Source organism: Pezoporus wallicus, unplaced genomic scaffold (genome assembly GCF_028554395.1).
Source record: "Pezoporus wallicus isolate ANWC-B61680 ecotype Strahan unplaced genomic scaffold, APGP_CSIRO_Pwel_v1 contig_8805, whole genome shotgun sequence".
In the NCBI taxonomy this organism is placed as follows: domain Eukaryota; kingdom Metazoa; phylum Chordata; class Aves; order Psittaciformes; family Psittacidae; genus Pezoporus; species Pezoporus wallicus.
Genome location: NW_026637668.1, coordinates 132,082 through 151,672, shown reverse-complemented (window position 1 = coordinate 151,672; position 19,591 = coordinate 132,082). Strand labels below are relative to the sequence as shown.

Genomic DNA, 19,591 nt, shown 5'->3' with positions numbered 1-19,591 from the left:
GGTATTTTACACAAATTTGAAGACATTTTAGCATAATACTTTGTTCAGGGCTGTTAAGTTAAAAGAAACATATATACCCTAACTATTCTATGATTCTATAAACATGTATACCAAAGAATAACTTTGTTATTGACAAAAGGTTTAAGTAAATCATTTCTGTACAGGGCTCTTTACAAAGCACCCAGAAAAAACCCGTTAATGAAAGTTAAGGAACGACTGAAAAACAAAAGCCAGATATCCCCAAGAGCCAGACAGCTACCTTCCATTACTTAAACTAATTAAAACTGAACACTGAAACACTTCTGCACATCAAGGAGCCAGTCTGAAAAGCAGTTTGTTTTTCACAGTCTGATAGCATGTCACCAGAATTCTGTAAGGAATGGATAAGGTGGTTTTCTACTCTTCCTGTCACCTGCAGGTATTAGTGAAAGAAACCATGGTACTTACAAAAGCAGAGGAAAAGCGTGTCAACACACATTGCATAGACGCTGAAGAACCCGTGTGCAACTAGGTAGGAGCCAATAATGACTGTCTACAAAAAAACCCAACACAATAAACCCTCAAATTCAGTTTAGCATCAGTGTGGCAGTGGTAACACAAGTCAGAAGCCTAGTCTGCTAAGCATATTTAGGAAGATTTAATGGCACCTCTGTAATTCTACCAAAGGTCACTACTTCTGCAGAAAGGGATCACAGACTCAAGACACTATATTCTAACATGCAGTAGCTGCTGGCTTTCCAGCTGCCAAACTGCAGCCATTTCTATCCCCAAAGAGAATATATGCCAAGGATATTCTGAACTCCTGCAAGTTTATTCTAAAGAACCCTCATCCTGGAGATGGCCCAGAGCCTAGTGTGGCTACAAAAGGAGAAAGAGATGCATCACAAGTCCCTTCCACTAGAAGTCACACTGACATTGGTGCCTCACCACCAGCCTTTGCAGCTCAATCCTCACCTCAGTGGACAGCATGCCACTGAGAGGGTGACAACAGGAGCTACTACGAGACTATTCCCCGAGTAGTCTGGACACTTCAAATTGTTCTCAATGGTCAGGGAGAGTAGGTAGTTTCCTTACCAACAATGGTACCCAGTAGTAATTTAACGCTGGTGCTTCCTGTGCAATGACTGGTATCTTCTGAGTGAAGAAAAAGAACGCAAGAACACCTGCAAGAAGCAGAAAAGATCACTGATTCCTGTACTGACTCTGATTTCCTAAGCCTAAAGAGTGGATGAGATAAAACAAACAGACACCAGAACCAAGGTGGGTTTAAATACGAGCTTGCAACCAGTAAATTCCTCAACACCAATTATCTCCTGGATCTGCATTCTGACAGAAGAGATATGTAAATGAATCAATTACCATAAAGATATTCATGGGCCCAGAGAGATTTTAATGAATTGTTTTATCATTCTACTGGATTTAATAGCATAATTAATACATGATGATAAACAAGACGATGACATGGGATAACAAGGGCCAATGGGTGGATCTTTTGTAAAATAAAAAAGACTGAGGAAAAATTGGCTGCTTTAACTTTTACTGCTTGAAGAAATACTGAGCTACTTCAGATTAAATGGGGAAACAGCAGTGTTAGTGATAAGCACGAGAGGTTTAGAACAGACCAATGTACCTGTAACAGAGACCACCCAAAGAGTTTATTCTTGAAGACGACAAAGGCACTAATTAATTTCACTATCCCATGGCTTACATTTTGGAGAACATGTTTCAAATCAAATTTGCTACCCCAGCTGAAAGTCAGGCTAGAGCAATGACAAAGTAGCTTAGACCTGCTCTTTGGACTAATTTTCAGGTTTTGATTAAAACAGACTTTGTTAGTATTTTTTCTTTTTTAGTATACAGAATACAAAATGTGGTTATTTGTAAACTAATGACTGAAGCAGCTGTGGCAGTTGCAAACGCAGTGAGGGAACATGTCAACCCCATTTCTGAGAGTGTTCCATTTAAGAAATAAAATCACTTTTCTGTTGCAGAAAAGCATGAATAACATATTTTTATATTTACTGATAATTAAGACATCCCTTTATAGCTTACAGCTATAAAGGTTTAGTGTGAGGTGTTCCTGCTCATGGCAGGAGGGTTGGAACTGGATGATCTTAAGGTCCCTTCCAACCCTAACTATTCTATGATTCTATAATGAGTTTGAATACAGAAGAGCTTCAGGCCCATCTCCTGCAGACCTGCCCCACTTCCTCCAGTTATGGAAAAGATGCTCCCAACAGCACACGGGGCAGAGGGAGAGGGGGGAAAAAGAAAAGAATCATTTTAGTTCAATCCTGTAAACCCCACAAACATCGGAAAGCTTCCCAAATGGTAAGACCCATGAGAACCTCCAGCTGTTAACTAAGCACATATGAACATGGTGTGCTTGTAGGTACCAGAACACAGAATGTTGGAAAGAAACCATTAGCTTACCTACACCACCAGCAACGAGGATTTTCCCCAGGAATAAAAGGAAGTCTGTAACTTTGTCCAGAACTGCAACTCTGTCAGCAAAGAACAAATGACCCACAATCACCATCCAGACACTTGTATTATTTCTCCTTAAATCTATAGTTTATCTACAGATAATTGACAAACATGACCAAGAAGGTGCCTTCTGCTGGTTTCATGGGCTGACAATACAACCATGCAGAAATGCAACACTGAGATGGGCTTTGTCACAGCCTGATCCTAGGAAGCAAAGCAGCACTGAGCCTCTTGGTGAGTTAATACAGCAATACTGATTCTGCAGTTGAAGACCATTCACTGCTCTTGATGGTTAAAAAACAAAACAAAACATCAAATTATGTTTATTTCAGCCTTTCTTCTAGGGTCACAGATAAACCAGGCTAGAAGAGGCAAAATACACACCGAAAAAAGAGAGCAATGCTTGTAGGTCTTCTTCTTACTTTGTCCCATCTGGCCACATTTCACAACCCCATACCATGCCAAATCCACTATTTTAAGATATGGTACAACACTGAAGGCAGGAGGCCTCAAAGCACAAAGATGAATTAAGGTAGACAGCAGAACTGACAGTAAATCTGCAGCCCTCACTGAAAGCAACAGCAGGGAGTTCCTGCTCGAAATACTTCAAGCCTGTCTTACCAGAAACTGCAGGTAAATAATGGGATGGAAAATGAGCTTTGTGTCATCAGCCTGAAGGCTATGGATATGGTAATGCACAGCACTGACTACCATGAAAGATGAACATTAAGGAATATTAAAGAGATTAAATCATCATTAACCTGTCAGAATTCAGAATTAGCAATATACACAAGACAAAAACACCTCAGATTGAAACAATGAAAAGTACATGCCTGGCTTTTAGCTATTGCTTTAATGATTAAGAGCAAAACCACAAACGGGAGTGAGGTGATGTTAGGAAAGCACATGAAGGAACGGGAGTGAGGTGATGCTAGGAAAGCACATGAAGGCAGCTTCTCTGCCCTACTGCACAAGCGTGGGCACCCCGTGCCACTATTACTGTGGGGTAATGGAGTGAATGCACTCCATTCTCCCATCTCCAATTCTTCACTCTAGTTTCTTAAGCATCATTTTCATTTTCCTATTTCAGCCTCCCTCTCCATTCATCTCCACCTCCCAGTCCTTCACTTAATTTGAATCACCTAACCAGTTTTATTGTGTCTCTTGCCTGGCAATCAGGCTGCCTGCTATTGTATCAACATGACCTGCCCCTAAGTTATTCTTCCACTATTTTCTGATCTCACAGTAGTACAGGAAGAGCCGGGAGCGATGAGGAAAAGTACTGATGAGAACAGGGAGCTTGGCAGCAGTCTTCACAGTAGGGAAAAGGGCCAGGGGAGTTCCCAGCACTAAGGGATATGTGGGTATGTTACAGATACTGGTCTGGAAAGCAAAGTACTCTCTTCTTTTCTTCCACTCCCTGACACCCCATAAGCTTTCTGGTTCACTCTGAAGATTCTGCTTTCCTTTTTCACAGACAGTGAGTGGGCCAAAGCTCAAGAAACACACATATGGCAGATGATGAGCACACCATTCCTGTATATCTGCAGGTCTCCTATCAAGGGCTCCATTGGTTCCTTGGAGGAATCTATACTGGATGCTTATGAATTTGAAAGAGCAAATCACAACAAAACTGTTGGATTCCATCAGCTTTGCACAGGTTGCTGTGCTGGAGAGCCTGCTGGCCATGTCTGAGGACAGAATCATCTTCCAATAATGGGAGAGGACAGAAGTCTGTCTTCAGAGCGTGACAGCAGGAAATCCTGACATTCCAAGTCCTGGAGGGTGGCCCCTTACCTCACCACATTCCGCATGAGCAGAAAGAACGCTTCCTTCGCCGAGGTGCAGAAGTTTTTACCGTAGATGGCAATCTGCAAAAAGCGGCAGCTGTTCAGTATTCAAATAATGAGGATCCCCCCTCGTGTGCCAGCATCTTCCAAAGCACGGTTCTGGTACATGCACTGGGATGCAGGTGAACATAAAGCACTTCCCCCGGTCACCCACTACCTCTCAATGTTCCCACCAGGTTGGGACACAGTATTATCCATCTTTCCCCTTCAAATGACCTCGTGATGAGTGGGCTACCCCAGCGATCTGGCAGGCAGGAGACACAGTACTGAGTTTGCCAAGTCGAGCAAATAAGGTACTTGCTGAGGGATTCTCACATTGCTTGCTACCTGCACTAGATTATAGTCAGTGAAAAGAACAGGCACTTGTAGAGCAGAAGTGAGTCGACCCCTGTAGGTCTCTCCTTGGGCCTGACGCTGCTCTCACTTAATAAGAATCAGAAATACCAGTATCAAAGTGGATTTACATCAGCATAAAGTAAAGCAGCTAAAGCTATTCAGGAACACAACCTTTTCTTCTTCCTGGAATAGCATCTGCCAGGGTGGGATATACTAGAACAGCTCTCAGTGCATTCAGTTCATCAACTGTAAACAAGATAGTCAACAAGAATACTTCCTCTTCCAGATGGCATTAATTTCTAACACCAATTGCATGAACATGGGTTATAATGGACCCATTCCAGCCATCTCTTTTGAGATAACAAGCCGGGACTGTAGCATTCAAACAATGAAATTGCTTCCAGTCAGAGCATCCTAGGCTGACATCTGTGTGTATTTATTTAGATGAAAATCTGGAAGTTCTCTTCTGGAAGCTAAGAATGGTTATTTTAGAGAAATAGCACTACTGCTGCTGGTAGAATTTGTGCTTTTAACTTCCAGGAGGAAGTACAGATACCACATGCCTTATACAAACACTGCCTCCAAACAGAAGTGTCATCAACATGCCATATGAAATGAGCTCATATTCCTGTTCAAATCAGGATTTCAATTGCTGACTCAGTTAACCAGTTATATGCCATCTCCTCCCACTTACTTTGGGGGTGAGGGTGATGGACGAGGACACGCACCGAAAGAAGCTGAGTTTAGACTCAGGGAAAACAAAAAATCTTTTCCATGGTAGGACCACATGCATTCCTGACAACTCATATAAATCCCATTACTTTTCCAGCAGATTCTAGTACCGCTGGCTGCTGAGCCATTAGGAGTGGCTAGGGTATTTTAGTGCCCCAGACAGGGAGACCACCTGCAGAGACAGCACATACCATGATGTAGGCATTTCTGTTTATAAATTTTAAGAATTTTTCCAAACACCAGAAACAGCATTTGAGGCAGCAGAGTAGGAATCTAGTGAAGGAGTTCTGTGTACCTGGAAAAGAGGAGAGTACTTCATACACAGAGCTCCTGAAGTGTCTTTCTCAGAACATGGAAAGGTATTCGTAAGAAAATCTTACATTATGACAAAAGCAGAAACATTACTTCTTTTCTTCTAGGTACGGACTCTCTTTCTCGACCAAATTTAACTCAGTAGCTTTCAATTAGAGCAGATCCACATCCCCCATGCAAACTTTGCATTAGGTTCCCAAGGACACAGCCTCAATTTGAGTAAATCAGCATATATTCACTGGCTTCAAATGCAACTACAACAGCTAAAGCTCTCTTTTCATTAACGAAAAACATCTTGGGAGAGGAAGGAAGGGATTTACCAGAGGAGGCCTTGATAAGCTAGGCTAGATTCATAAATCTCACCTTTCAGTTTGTGATCCAAGTACTCCAGTATTACTCGAATAAGCTGGACAATTGCAAGAATTAAGGCTCCAAATGCCAGCCAAAGGCACCAGCAAGGGTCCGTGGACCCAGTGCAACTGCAAAGTTCACCAGCCAGAGAAAGACAAAGGCATCGGCTACCTGGAAGATGAAGAGGTACTCAGGTACGGGCTTTCTCCTCCATAAAAAGCAAAAGTACGCTGAGCACCTGCACACAGTTCAGTCACCTTGGTTGTGCTAAAAGCCTGTCCGGGAAGAGAAATCAACACCACAATGATAAGCACTGAATCCTGTGTTCACAGGCTCTGAAATTTAGCAGCTTCATACAAATCACATCATTCTGCTTGATGTCTCATTAGATCATTCAACACTGCACTCCAGTACTATGTAACCTGTTTGCATATATAAGGACTCATGTCCTATGCAGGTGTTTAACTTTAAACTATACGGTTGGCAAACAGGGCTGCTTACCACACGACTGAAACCTAGAGATATGGAATTTGAATGTCAGAAATATACTTTTAAGATACACAAACGCTTCCGTTTCATTAAAGAAAAGCTGCTCACATAAAAAGTAATAGTGAGGAAATAAGAACAATTGAAAACCAGAGGGTAAGTCAAAACCAGAGGCTTGTGCAAATCAGCACAACCGAGCTGAAATCAACTGAGCTGAGCCATTCTGTACAAGCTGCCACAGCTTCCCTTACCCATCTCACGGTATTAAAACAGGAGCAGTCTTTACATGAAATTACTCTTCCTTACTTCTGTTGTTCAATTCATGCGTTTGCTCAGTTTGGGCGTTAAATAAAACCAGTCAGTTCCTAATCCCTTTTTTTTAGTGTTCGGGTATCAGGATGTTGGGGAATTGTCTGGGATGTACCTAACCACAGCAGTACATTGACATTTAAACACCTGAAAATAACCTTGCTATAACATTTGATAAATAATTCTAGTTTTCAAGAAACACTTCAATTCAACCCCACACTCAAGTCAAAAGACAAGTATTTCTGGAGCTCCATAAAGGTCATCACTGTGCAAAAGCAGCCAAGCCTCTGCTTTGAAACCTGGCTGCTCTTTGGGCAAGTCTGAGGCACAGCTTTCAAATTCTTCCACTGCCTTTTGAGAACCACAAAACCAGAAATCCTCATGAATTCAGGAACACTTTTCCAAATAAACCTCTATTTCTGCGTCTTCTTTTCTCACCCAGAAAATGAGGCTGGTTGATACTCACCTGCTCACAGGACACTGCACAAAGAAAATGCTTCATAGCTCTAAACTGCTTTGAACAAAGGAGTCTTAGCTGAACACGAAGCACTATTTTCAGATTTAACATGAGGAATCATTACTTAAGGTACGCACATTTTCTCACATTGCATTTAACAGCGATTAAGAAATACAATTAGGATAGCTCTCACAGCAGGGAAGTATTTGTAACACCTCCCTCTGGGTCACAAGTCAGCTTTGCATACTTGCATGGTGTTTGATTAGCCATTACTTTATACACAGGTTCTCCTGATGTAGCCAGAAAACTGAATGAGGTTTTTCAAGGAGGAATCCCAGAGCTGTGGGCTTTGAGCAACTCAGGAGTCTGCAGGGGGTAACCACAAGCTCTAAAACACTTGTGCCGCTCACAGAAAAACGCTCTTGCTATGCAGAGATGGGTATGAAGGGCCACAGACAAGACTGAATACTTTCATTACTTACAGAACTCAGGCAGACTTCATCCCAGAGCTGTATGCCATGGCCCTCTTTGCATGACAAAGAACAATTTGTTTGCAAAACGTGACTGTCCCCTTTCTGACACTTTACCAAAGCCTTGCCTTTCCAGGGACAGACAATGGCTGCTGTCAGGCAATTCAGAGGACTCCGGGCGCTCTGTGTTCTCTCACTCCTTCCCTACATTATTCTGTACAAAACACACGTGGAGCCCACCCAAGCTAACTAAGCGACCATTAACATCAGGTTCACAGAGCATACAGCCAAGAAAGGGCATAGTCACTCTTTGCTGAGGTTCCTTTTTCACCCCTTGAAGCCAACCTTATGTAGTATAAAAGACCTTGTATGATCCTCTACCTTGGCATGGGTTTTAGTCCAGTTCTTTCTAATGACATTGAATTCACTATCCAGTTGGTACATCACACGCAAATGCCCAGTGAGGAAGAGTGCACCGGTGCAGCAAGTGCCAAGTGACCAAATAGCCCTTTTAACACTGGTTTGGCTAAGGTGAAAGCAGAGACTTATCCGGTCTTGTAGACCAGAAGACTGTTCCTCCAGAGAGGTACACAGATAGAAGGATACACAGCTGTCACAGCCTCGTAGGAAATACAAACGGCAATGAGTACGAAGGTGACGATTGGGTAGAACAACACAGACATTATATAGCCAGCAGACCTGGGAAAGAAACAAAACATGTCAGTAAGCTGCAGCAATTTAAGAAACAAGCTTTTTTTTTCAGTCCTCTTCTAGCATCACCCTTTTTACTCTGAGCTGCTCGTTGATAGTGGCAGCATAATCTAGAGCTGGGATCTCAGAATACTGCAGGCTCTTTCTTCAGATGTCTTTACCATTTGCCATTTCTACCATCAACAGAGGCAGCTACAATCAACATTATCAATTTGCCATGTGCAAACCCTCATGTGCAATCAGGAGCTGAAGAGCAACACATCCATTTCTGTCTGAGTCTGGAAATGCAGAAGTCCAGTAGGGGTACACAGCAGAAACAGTCACTACGTACTAGCAGCGTGCAGCAGGTCACGATAGGCCCCTTGGTTTCCACAGACACCATGGATGGAGTAACGACTGTTAACTGTTTGCCCCTATGGATTTCAAGACAATTGCAGTAGTTTTGAAAGAGGAGTTAAAAGGCATTGAAAAATGCAATTTGATTTCCAGTCATTAGCAGCTTGGTTTGCACCTTTCTGTATGTTGCACACAGAGCTTCACCTCATGCATTACGCAGGAGAGTAAAACCATCACCCTCAAGTGACCTTTCCCTGCTGCTGAAAAACTACAGAATGTTAGCACTTCCCAGCAGGAAGTTTATGAACTTCCTGAAATCCTTCGTCAAGGTTGTGAACAAAAGTGCTGGATAACAGTGTTCCTGTAGTCATGAACCAAAGAGGATGTGCCAAAATTAAAATGCTTTGACTGCACAGTCCAGAAACAGGTACCTTGAAGGCAGAACCTCAGCATTTCCCAATCCCATTACAAAAATCCTAAACCCTGACTCCTGAGAACCATAACACCAACAGAGAGGGCAGAAAACTACAAGCAAGTGCACACAGATAAACTCAGAGCTAACTCCATGTGCTCTAAAGAGCCCTTTCCGAGGCCCTCAAGGCCTTAGCTATTTGCAATTAAATCCAAGAGCTGTTAAGTCCATTTCTCCTTTCTTATATTCCCATTAAACCCAAACCAAACTCAAACCACAACTAAGAGTTGGCACTGGATAAACCAGGAACCACTGTGAATAAAGCCTATCCAGATTTCAGAAAACACAAAATGAAGAGGCCTCCCACATCTTATGTGACTTATGCATTTCCAGAAAAAAAGGTCTTTCCTAAATTAAAAGCCCCAGCCAAAACAACACCACTCCTCTACCACTAGTATATGTCTCTCTGGAGACAATCCAATGACAGAGCAAAGCTGGCAGCTGTAGCTCTTAGGCTCCTATTAACAGTGCCCCACACTGGGCACACACCTCCTTGCACCCAGGATACATGGGGCCGCTAACAGCGTCTGTACTCTTAAGGCAGGGAGCTGGGAGATAAGAAATGTCTTACTGCAAATGAGAAAGCTCTTATAAGCACAATGCAATGGCGATCAGGATCCCATTCCTTAGGAAGATCAGCATCAGTATGATTATGACCTCAGCACCACAAAGTATTACCACTGGAAACACACAAAAGTTAGGTTTATGAAGAACCGAACCAACAGGCTGCCTCTGTAATTCCCCCCTCTCCCCACCCCTTGTGTTTTGCACTATTGTTCATGAACTCCATAGAATTGCCTGCTGGAGCAGCTCTTTCCTTCTCTCACTGCAGCTGCCAATCATCAACCCCATTTCATAGCTTTGGGGGGGGGAATTCTACATGCCCAGAGTTTGTCAGAATGGGCACGACCCTGCCAGTTCACCCCTAACAAATTCTGCTTTTCATAACAAGCATTTTGCACATTTATACTCTAATGCTGCTCATCTGTAGTATTTAGATACAACAAATAAAAAGGAGATGAAGAGTCAACTTTGCCTGAAGAGTGCAGTTTTCTGATACATACTCCTTTAACATTTACGTGTACTTAAATCAACAGGCTCGTCTGAGCGTTAGCTTGGCGTGAGCTCCTTTCCCCTCATTCCTGTCAAAAAAACCAAAGAGGCTTTGTGAAGCACTTCTGAAAACAAAGGGGCTTTGGGTTTTTTTTTGTCCAGTTTTGGTCAAATGATTTTCACCTTCCAGCTGTGATGCTGGAATCACACAAACTTGCTCTAAGGTTAGAGAGCTGAGAGCACCATGTCCCGAAACATTTCCTCTCTTAGTTGTGAGCAGTGTTTGATTCATAACCCAGATCTTGTTTAAAGAGTTGGCTTCTCTCTGATTTCTATTTGTGTCACTTCAAATCCTACTGCTGCAATAGGAAGCAAAAGAATTCTCTGGACTCCACCTCGAGAAGGCAGAGTCTTAAATGCCTGAAGCACACCTCCTCTCACCCTGAGACACATCCCTTAATTCTGGGTGCCTCAGAGGGTTAGACAACAATTAAACCAGCCCAGCGGTGGTGGATGGTTACACACAGCAGGCCCTGTCTCCTCCAGCTGAAACCAAGAGTTCTGTGGAGGGAGAGGAAGACAAAGGGAAGGTATCCCTCAGCCGTGGCGTCTGGAGGTTTGCACAGGGACAGGGGAATTGGCTTCAGGTCCCACAGCTTTGACACAGCCTCAGAATCCAGACCCAGATAGTCAGAGATGATGTTCAGTTGCGATCCCCAGTACTGATAGCAGTACCCCTAGCCATCAGAACTGCACATGGCAAGTGACCCCTGTGGTGCTCAGAGCCACAGACTTTCTTCAGAACAAAGGTTTTGTTACACACATTTCAGCACCTATTTTTGATATGGTTCTCCATGAAGGAATACATAGGCAGGTTGCTTTGCAGTTGGTCTCAGGCCAGTTCAGATCTCTTAAGTTAACGTAGCTTGTCCCCATTAGTAGTACCTCAATTCACTCATCTGAAAGTGACACTGACCTCTGGATAAACTGTACATTGGCTGCTAAGAATCAGGCAGGGGAGTTACACGGAAAGATGGAATAAAATCCTAATATTCTCTAGGGCCAGCATGCTAAAAAGCTCTGCCTCAACAATATGCAAAGATGCTCCTGAGCTCAATGATCCAACACAGTTACTTGAAGACACAAAGCAGAGAAAGCAGACTAAAGGAGTAAACTACTGCTCTATTCATTTAGCTACCAATAGGGAGAAGCAGTGCTTTAGGCTATGTGCCATTCATCATCAGTTAGTGCCTGTGGGCCTGCTCATAGAGTAGTAACAGCAGCACAAATAGTATTTGACAGGTATTTGTTCTCTCTTGTGCCCCTCCTTGTCTTGTTCCAGTAGGATTGTTTTAAATACACTGCCCTTGTAAGAGAAAGCAGTGAAGCACTTCTGAAAACCAGAAGTGATGACATTTGTGATGGTTCATTACACAGCCTCAGGACAGCCTCCAAGAAAATGCAGTGACCTGAATGTAAACAGGTCTACAAAAGATGCACAGAGTTATTCGTCTCATTTCTGGGGCCCTCCAGGAGGGGGCATAAACAGACTGAGAGACAAAAATGCCCCTCCTTATCTTCATCGGGACTTAGTTCTTGCCTTCTGCTTCCCCATTGTGAAGACTGAACACACGGGAAGTAGAATGCTAGGAACACAAGCCTTTTTCACTCTCATCACTAGTGCGACTGCATTCTGGCCCCTTACACATACGCTAGTCGCTTTGCAGAAAAGGTAGATTTTTGTACTATACAAAGAAAGTGAATTCTGATTACTTCTATGAGCAACATATGTAGAGGAGGAGATTTAACAAGGCAGAAACTGTAGCAAGACAGCGACTGAATCTTCTGAACATCCCTTAACGGATACCAAGTTTAAAGGGCACTTACTAAATGCTAACCATGTTTGCCTCAGCTGCAGGTGCACTCTCAAGTCTGTCTGGAATCCAGTACCAGAAACAGTGAGCTCAGATCCAGGTATTCCTTTAAGATGGTCGTACTCCCAGCGACAATGCCAGATGCCTGTTAAAAATCAATCAATATCAAATGAGCGTTTTTGAAGAGTGCAAAGACAAGGTTGGGGTTATTTAAATCTTTGACAAGTGAAGCGTTTTGTCCTCAGCATGTCAGGGAAGCAAAACTAAACACGCGTTACTGCGAGACTAGCCAGCTATAACATCACATCTACAGATAAGAAAGATCAGTACAAGTGAAAGTGGACTAAGTACACTGGGGGTAAATAGTTCGGGTTACTACATCTGGGGCTAAGTATCAGCACAGCTGGATTCTTACTAAATTTTGCTGCCATTTAGGCCCTTCTCATTTAATTGAGTCTAAACCTAGGCACTAGTTCTCCCAACTACAGCATTTAACTGATGTAATCACTTGCTTTCCTTGCCCAAAATCAAGCAATAAGGAAAAACAGCCTCAGAGGCTGGAGGATTACACCTACCATAACCTATAATTCCAGTCACGCCAAAGATGAAAATCCAGAAGAGAATCCCAGCTGTGAACCTCAATAACACAAGGAAGAGCAGACTCACAATCATTGCAACGAACAGCCCACTAGAAAGACAAGAAACAGAAACCCAGGGAGAACAAGTGTGAGCATCTTTCTTGCACGCCTCTTACTCCAAATGAGGGTCCCTTCGTCTCGTGTAGGAGAACGGTTTGCAAAAATGTATTTCAAAATCTTCCTTATGAAATATTTCCTCATGGCTCTCTGCTGTTAGAAACAGACAGATTATATATGATGATCTGGACACAGCCAGAATTGTCTGCGTACACCGAGTTCTCAGGGCGTCTGAATGGGACCAGCACACGTCTGGTTTGGTCATTTACACTGGCTGACCAACTCACTGCCTTTTCCAGGCCATGGCCTAGTCTACAGCACACAAACTTAAATGGGAGAAATACCTGTGTGTGGGGAGGTTACTGGTTTATGTCCTCCATTTAAAATCCCTGCTTGCACAGAAACAATATTAGGAAAGTAACATTTGAGGAGCTTTCCTAGAAAAAAAAGAATTCATTTTAGGAGGAAAACCAGTGATCCTTTCTACCCATCGGAGAAGAAAATGATCAGGGCATAGTGATGCATAAAAAGAACCTGTTCAGAGCCATCAGTGGGACCCCTAGGATGGACATCTCCAGTGTCTTTATCAAGTCTGTGCTAAGGAAACATTTGCTTTCATTTCACTCCCAGAAAGCAAGTCAGAAAGGAAAGAATGACTGCAAAAGGCCTTTACTCAGCGGGTTTCTTCTAAAGCAATGCAAATAAAGCAGTGTGAACAATGGTTCCATCCAACAAAGATCCAGCTCAGACGCTTCACAGAACATTTCATTTCTCTAGAACTTTGAGGTGTTACATCAGAATTTTGTGTTAGAACAGACTCAAAAGAAATGAAACCCTTTTCTTCCCTGTGGTCAGGAACTTCTCTTCTGAACGTTCCCAGTTTATTTAGCCAGTGACTAAAGATAACAAACGGGTCAGCCTGACCACAAACAATCAAAACCGGATGTCTTGGGCAAACTAAGCCAGACGGGCAGAGGGACAAGAAAAAGAACATCAGTTTATTTAGTTAAGCCTTTGTAAACTGGTCTTAAGTCCTAGCCCCTTAGAGGCTTCCCAGCATGATGCGTGTTCCCTTTCTGAATGGCTTGTTTGAAATTCAGAATGTATTCCTCAAAAAAAGCACTGTCATTTTGGAGTTCCTGACTCTCTTCTTCAAGGCAGTAAGATACCTTTATCTACGGTTAGCTTCAGATTTGCTCTAGTAACACCAAAACTGAATGAATACATGGTAACAACTGTCATTAATAGAGTGCTTCCCTTAAACTGAGCCTTGAAAGCAGCAGTTCTTTGGGAGTAGGATAAAAAGAACAGAGCAATTCCATATTAGATTTTTAATCCCACCTCCTTTCACCATCAGGCCTTCACTCTCATCACCCAAACTCTGGCACTTTCATATGTTTGCCCAGAAATCACTGGATGCATGCTGTCATTTGGTGAAAAGTGTGAGGAAAATTCTACCCAACTACTTTAAAAGTAACAACAATCCCTTATAAAAGTATCCTATTTGAAATGGGGAAACTGGCTTCAGTATGGAGAAAGTCTGTTCAGAAAATGGTCAATTCTCTCACCAGCCCATCTGTTGAGCAGCATCTCCTTTGAGAGAATCTTCACCATAAGTCTGATTTCAATAACAGATCTAGAGAGAACGGCCATTTAGGCATATATACTCACAGATCTGCTGCAGCAAAATAGCTACTTCTTTTGTTTTGGTGCTGCATTTTTACTAATTGCTCATTATTGAGTAATAACTGCAAGATAAAGGCAACTCTGTTCAGCAGTTTTTGTTCTTTAAGTTGCTTTGCCTGCTGCACTGGATTTGTGTATTACAATGAATTTAACTACATATTGCTAGTATCAATTTGGAAATTGGGATGTGTTTTATATAGATACTCACGACATTTAGCAACTGCAATTGGTTTGAAAGTCTCTTAATCAAGAATTTTTAGGTTTGGAATTACCAGGCAGATGGGTCCTGCAACAGAAGACAGCAGCACCTCTTGGCTTTCTGCCTGGTAGGATATTCAAAAGCTACTCCAGACCATACTGTATGCATGTATGCTGTGCTATCCTTACCTCACATACAGAACCATAACAACATTATGGCAAAGCTTAAAAGTAGGTTTGGTAACAAACACGTACGTGATCAATTCTTCAATTCCCTACACATTCCATAGTGAGTTTGGAAAAAACATAAAATTACCCATTAGAATCTTACATTAAAATCCAGTACCAAGAAATAGCATAGTCTTCAAAACTTTTTACTCCAATTGATCTTGCATCCAGGATATTACTGATGCTGCTGAGAAAAGACAAGACTGCTAATAGCAGAGAAGCAGAAAACTGCTCAGTGAAGCAAAAGGAGGACTTCTTGGAGTTGTTTTCCTATCCTGAAAAGTGCTTGCCCATATTAACGTTTCCTAAGAAGAAATGAAGAATCATCTTGTCAAAGAACAAACAATGTAGTTGTAGATGCCAGAAGAAGGAAACTTCCTAAGGTGCGGGTGCTAGCACTGCTGGGAAGGTGCTAGAATGTGGCAGCCTCAGATCCAGAGGTAAGAAAAGGTACCCCTGTGCTCCAGACTGCCTGAGGATGGAGAGTAGCTGGTTGCTACCCAGCATTGGAGATGCTTGCTGTCCATCTGCAAGGGAGGTGCTGTCTGGCATCAGAGCCCAGGACGTTGCTAAAAACCTTCAGACGTGTGCTAAAAACAGGAGCATGCTGATGAGGTGAGATGCAAAAGTACTAGGACAATCCACAGCACTAGGAAGGCTGCTGTAGGAAGGAAGAGCTGAGGCCATCACTGGCTGGCCCGAGTCCTGCTGCATGAAGACTTCAATTTGAACCTCCTTTAACTTTCCTTGCTATTAATTTTGGCTAGGAAAACCAAGTGGAATGTTTTCAAAACTGACAGTCATTCTGAGGAACACTAAAGCTTTTGGCTCCTTGCTCATTTCTGCATACCACAGTGCTGGTTTTCCCTACTGGAACTTTGCAAGTGCTCAGGCACAGAAACCATCTACCAGGAAGTCTCGTCTGGGTACCCTCAGCCATTTGATACAACAGATTCTGATCTTTGTTTTTCAATTCCTAAATTATTTCACAGTCTCAGAATCCAACACACAAGCACTTAAGAAGGGTAAAACCTACTTTGCAGCTCCCCTGAGGTCGGTTACGTTTCTTGTTTTCCCTCTTCCATCTTTGAAGGTAGTCTGATTTGCCACAGCTAGCACACCACTCTTCATGGAGAAGTCCAGGAAGCATCTCTTAAGAACTATTCAAAATACCAAAAGAAAGCAGAAATGGAAAGCAATGGAAAAAGGAAGCAATGGAAAAAAAGACAGAAACTATGGGTAAGACAGAGAGAGGAGGAGTTTATAAAAGAGAGAGACAAGGACAGACGTTCACATACTCATTTATGTTGCCCTGCTCTTTGCTGCACCAAATCCTTGGTTTCATTCCAAAGGGAAGAGTAGGTCAGTCCTCCTACACAGCTGTACGTCACCTTTATCTACTGGTTCTGCACTTTCCTTATCAGGTTCCAATAAGCACTGATGCCTGGGCTCAATATTCAGTCTGCAATATCTACTCCCCCACTTATTCTCAGGAAACACTTAACTAACATGTCTCTTTTCTTCCCTCTCTGATCTTCACCTCTGGCTGTAGGCAAAAAGAAGGTAAGAACTTCTTTGCAAATGATTTTCTGTCTTTTGGGTCAGTACATCATTTTTCATACAGATTTTTAATTCTTTATCGCTTCATCCATTATTTTCTCTTTTTGACAGCCTGGGCCTGCTTTACACAATCTCTATTTTAAAGCATGGAAAAAAATAACAGCACTTCCTTATTTGCATGAGCTTCTAGGTCAGTGACAGACACTCTTGAGCTCTGAGACCTCTGCCTGTCTACTCAAAAGCACCTGCTGACCACAGTGACAAAACCAGCTTTTTGTCCCCTTAATTCCTCTGCCACCCTCCATAGGCAGCACTATGTGCAGCACTGAAAAGCAAGCTGCCCGGTTAACTGGGCTCAAGTACCACCTGAACTTCAACAGCTGCCCAGAGGAGCTTTCCTGCAGTCGTGGCATTTCCTTCCTGCCAACAGGTTGGCTTGGGTTCGGTTGGGTGCTCACATGTTCTGGAAGGAAGAGTTTGCACCGTAAACCACTTCTTATCAGGAATGATTCAAGAGCAAGAAAGAGCTCAGCTTGACCCAATCACACTCCAAGTGTCCATGGATGGCTCTCTAGAAAAAATGATGATAAAGCTTCATACTTTCAAACTGTTTAAAACTGAATGGAGGCCACTGCCAGGTAAGAGCCAGCTCCTCGTGGTCTTGCCACAGAACACTTTTCAGACTGGAGCTGTGATTTCATGTGAACGCTTACAGTCTGCTAAGATGTGTGTAAGAAATAGAACCACTCACAAGGCCTGCTTGGAATGATCATCAAAGGACAACCTTCATCACGTAGAGCTTGAGCAACAGACTGAAAAGGGGAAAACCGGGAATGCTGAATACATAGCAGAATTAACTACGTGGGTTTTGTTTCCCACCCACTCTGAGAAAATGCCCCAAACTGGACTCTGTAGCCTCCTCCCCAAACTTGACTGCTGGAGCTGCAAGACACATTCATGATGTGAGAATCCAGCCTCTCAATGGGATTTGGGAAAAGACTATTCTTTACTTTTCTAGTGACAAAAAAGAAAAGACCTCTTCACTTTGGATCGGCAGGTAAAGCAGCAATGACTGGGCAATCGCTCCTTGCCTCCCCCTTACTTTTCTCCTAAAGAAGAGTAAGAATTTAACACAACTAACACAGCTTTAGTGCAAGGCGGTTTAGAGATGGGAGAAATCACACAGTACATTTGAGTCCAAAATCAGTTCCACGAAAGACAGACTTCTTTGCCTAGCTAAATTACTGAGGAGCTCTACACAACAGGAGCCTTAAGAACTGCTTTGAGACACTCTGCTCGACTGCTGCGGGGTACTTAAGTACTAAAGGATACTTCTCACAGTACTGCAACCACATGGGTAGCTGCAGATACTCTTTAAGGAAACAGTAATCACTGAAAGAGTTAGGGATGGGATGTGCATACAAGACCTTCATCCCTGACCAAATCACTGCCAAAGCGTATGTATGGGACAACTCCTTATACGGTGAGATCAGAATAATTCAAAGCTTTGCTGTAGCTCAGTAAAATCATGCTTATTACACATTGCTTGAAGAAACAAAATGTATTCCATCTCCTCCTGATACACACACAGACCTTGTGAGGACTCTTAAAACCAGGTCTGCAGAACTGCTTCAAGTAATTCCACTGATCGGGTTTGTATCTGTAGGAAGCCTGAATATCAATGTAGGTCACAAACCTGCCTGGGCACTGTGAGACCCAAGCTGTAAGAAAAGAAGACACACTGGGGGTAGAGAAGGGTAAGGAAAGTCAGTGCAATCAGAAAGCAAGAAAAAAGGCCACCTGCCAAACTGCCCTGTTCTATGGAATTGCCTTCAGTAATGCTTACTGCAGCATTTGTCTGACTCCTTAGTGCTCCTAAACACTCCCGCATAGTCTGAAGTCCATCTGTTTAGCAAGTTTCAGCCTTTTCCAGAAGGCTGTTCACCGTTTCCAGAGCTGTGCTAACCAAACACACTTTGCAAAGCTCTGCTATCCAAGCACCAGAGGACATCATGCACGAAGCTGTGCTTCACCTCAAGGGATTCCATCATACACGATTCACCTGAGGGACTTTTGCCAAAAGATCTTGTACTAATCCTCAGAACAGGGTGCATGCTGCAAGAGGTCATTCTACACGGGTGCTACAGTCCTGCGCACTACCCACAGGCCAAGGAACAAAGAAGTTTTGTCTTGCTGGGACAAGAGGTAACTAACAAGTATATACTTTACTCTGACCTCAGCTTCTCACCTGTGAAACAGGCAATGAAACACACTGTCTATGGATGCAGTGAACTGTAATAACAGTTTGCGAATCCAGTGTTTTACTCAAGAACTGAAGCCCTTCCCACACCAGTTTTTGTTTTTTTCCCTCCTGCTGTTTGATATGAACGGGACAGGAATGAAAGACCTTGTTTGCAGCTCAAAAGAGGAATTATCAAAAGAGCTTTTCACAAGAGACCAGAGAATTAACCATCTGCAGGAGCAAACAGCCAAAACCCTTCCGTGCTTTGGAGATGTTGTACATTTGGAAATCGACAAAACAACTACTCTGCTCCCCCAGACTCTCCTTCAACAAATATTTCACCTTACTCGATTCATGACTACTGCCAACTTGCCCACAGCCCCAGTCACATCCCACACAATGACTGGAGGATTTCTGAACAGGCTGGAGTGTTCCAGTAACAGAGTCTAAAGACTGCAGGGTAACAGTGTCAGTGTTTGCATGTGAACAGACAGGGATTCCTGGAACAAACCTGCTGCTGACAGAGAAAAGTTTCCATTCCAACAGCAGCTGGTCAGTGTTAAGAGGACTCTTGCTATTCTTTGCTGGAGATTTCCATCTCTTCAGCTGTGTCAAATAGTCCATATGGTCACACTAACTGATAGGCCAGAAACATCTATCAAGGACAGGGATCAGAAGTAAGGGCAAGCTGGAATGGGAAGCGTTTTTAAATGATAGTTAAATAAAGACAATTAACATTTGGAATC

The 19,591-nt window shown here is 42.9% G+C and overlaps 1 protein-coding gene across 1 annotated transcript in view; it reads right to left on the bottom strand.

The window, feature by feature from the left end:
* SLC44A5 (solute carrier family 44 member 5) overlaps nucleotides 1-19,591 on the bottom strand; it is a 77,075-nt gene that overhangs the window by 1,734 nt on the left and 55,750 nt on the right. The window contains 18 exon segments of the mRNA XM_057407145.1: nucleotides 448-532; nucleotides 1,075-1,163; nucleotides 2,434-2,504; nucleotides 4,285-4,358; nucleotides 5,597-5,700; nucleotides 6,081-6,161; nucleotides 6,164-6,262; nucleotides 6,265-6,343; nucleotides 7,534-7,627; nucleotides 8,397-8,489; nucleotides 9,269-9,327; nucleotides 9,901-9,989; nucleotides 12,250-12,381; nucleotides 12,812-12,924; nucleotides 15,147-15,230; nucleotides 16,080-16,203; nucleotides 17,355-17,415; nucleotides 18,197-18,310. Of these exon segments, the coding sequence (XP_057263128.1) occupies nucleotides 448-532; nucleotides 1,075-1,163; nucleotides 2,434-2,504; nucleotides 4,285-4,358; nucleotides 5,597-5,700; nucleotides 6,081-6,161; nucleotides 6,164-6,262; nucleotides 6,265-6,343; nucleotides 7,534-7,627; nucleotides 8,397-8,489; nucleotides 9,269-9,327; nucleotides 9,901-9,989; nucleotides 12,250-12,381; nucleotides 12,812-12,924; nucleotides 15,147-15,230; nucleotides 16,080-16,203; nucleotides 17,355-17,415; nucleotides 18,197-18,310 (1,645 nt within the window).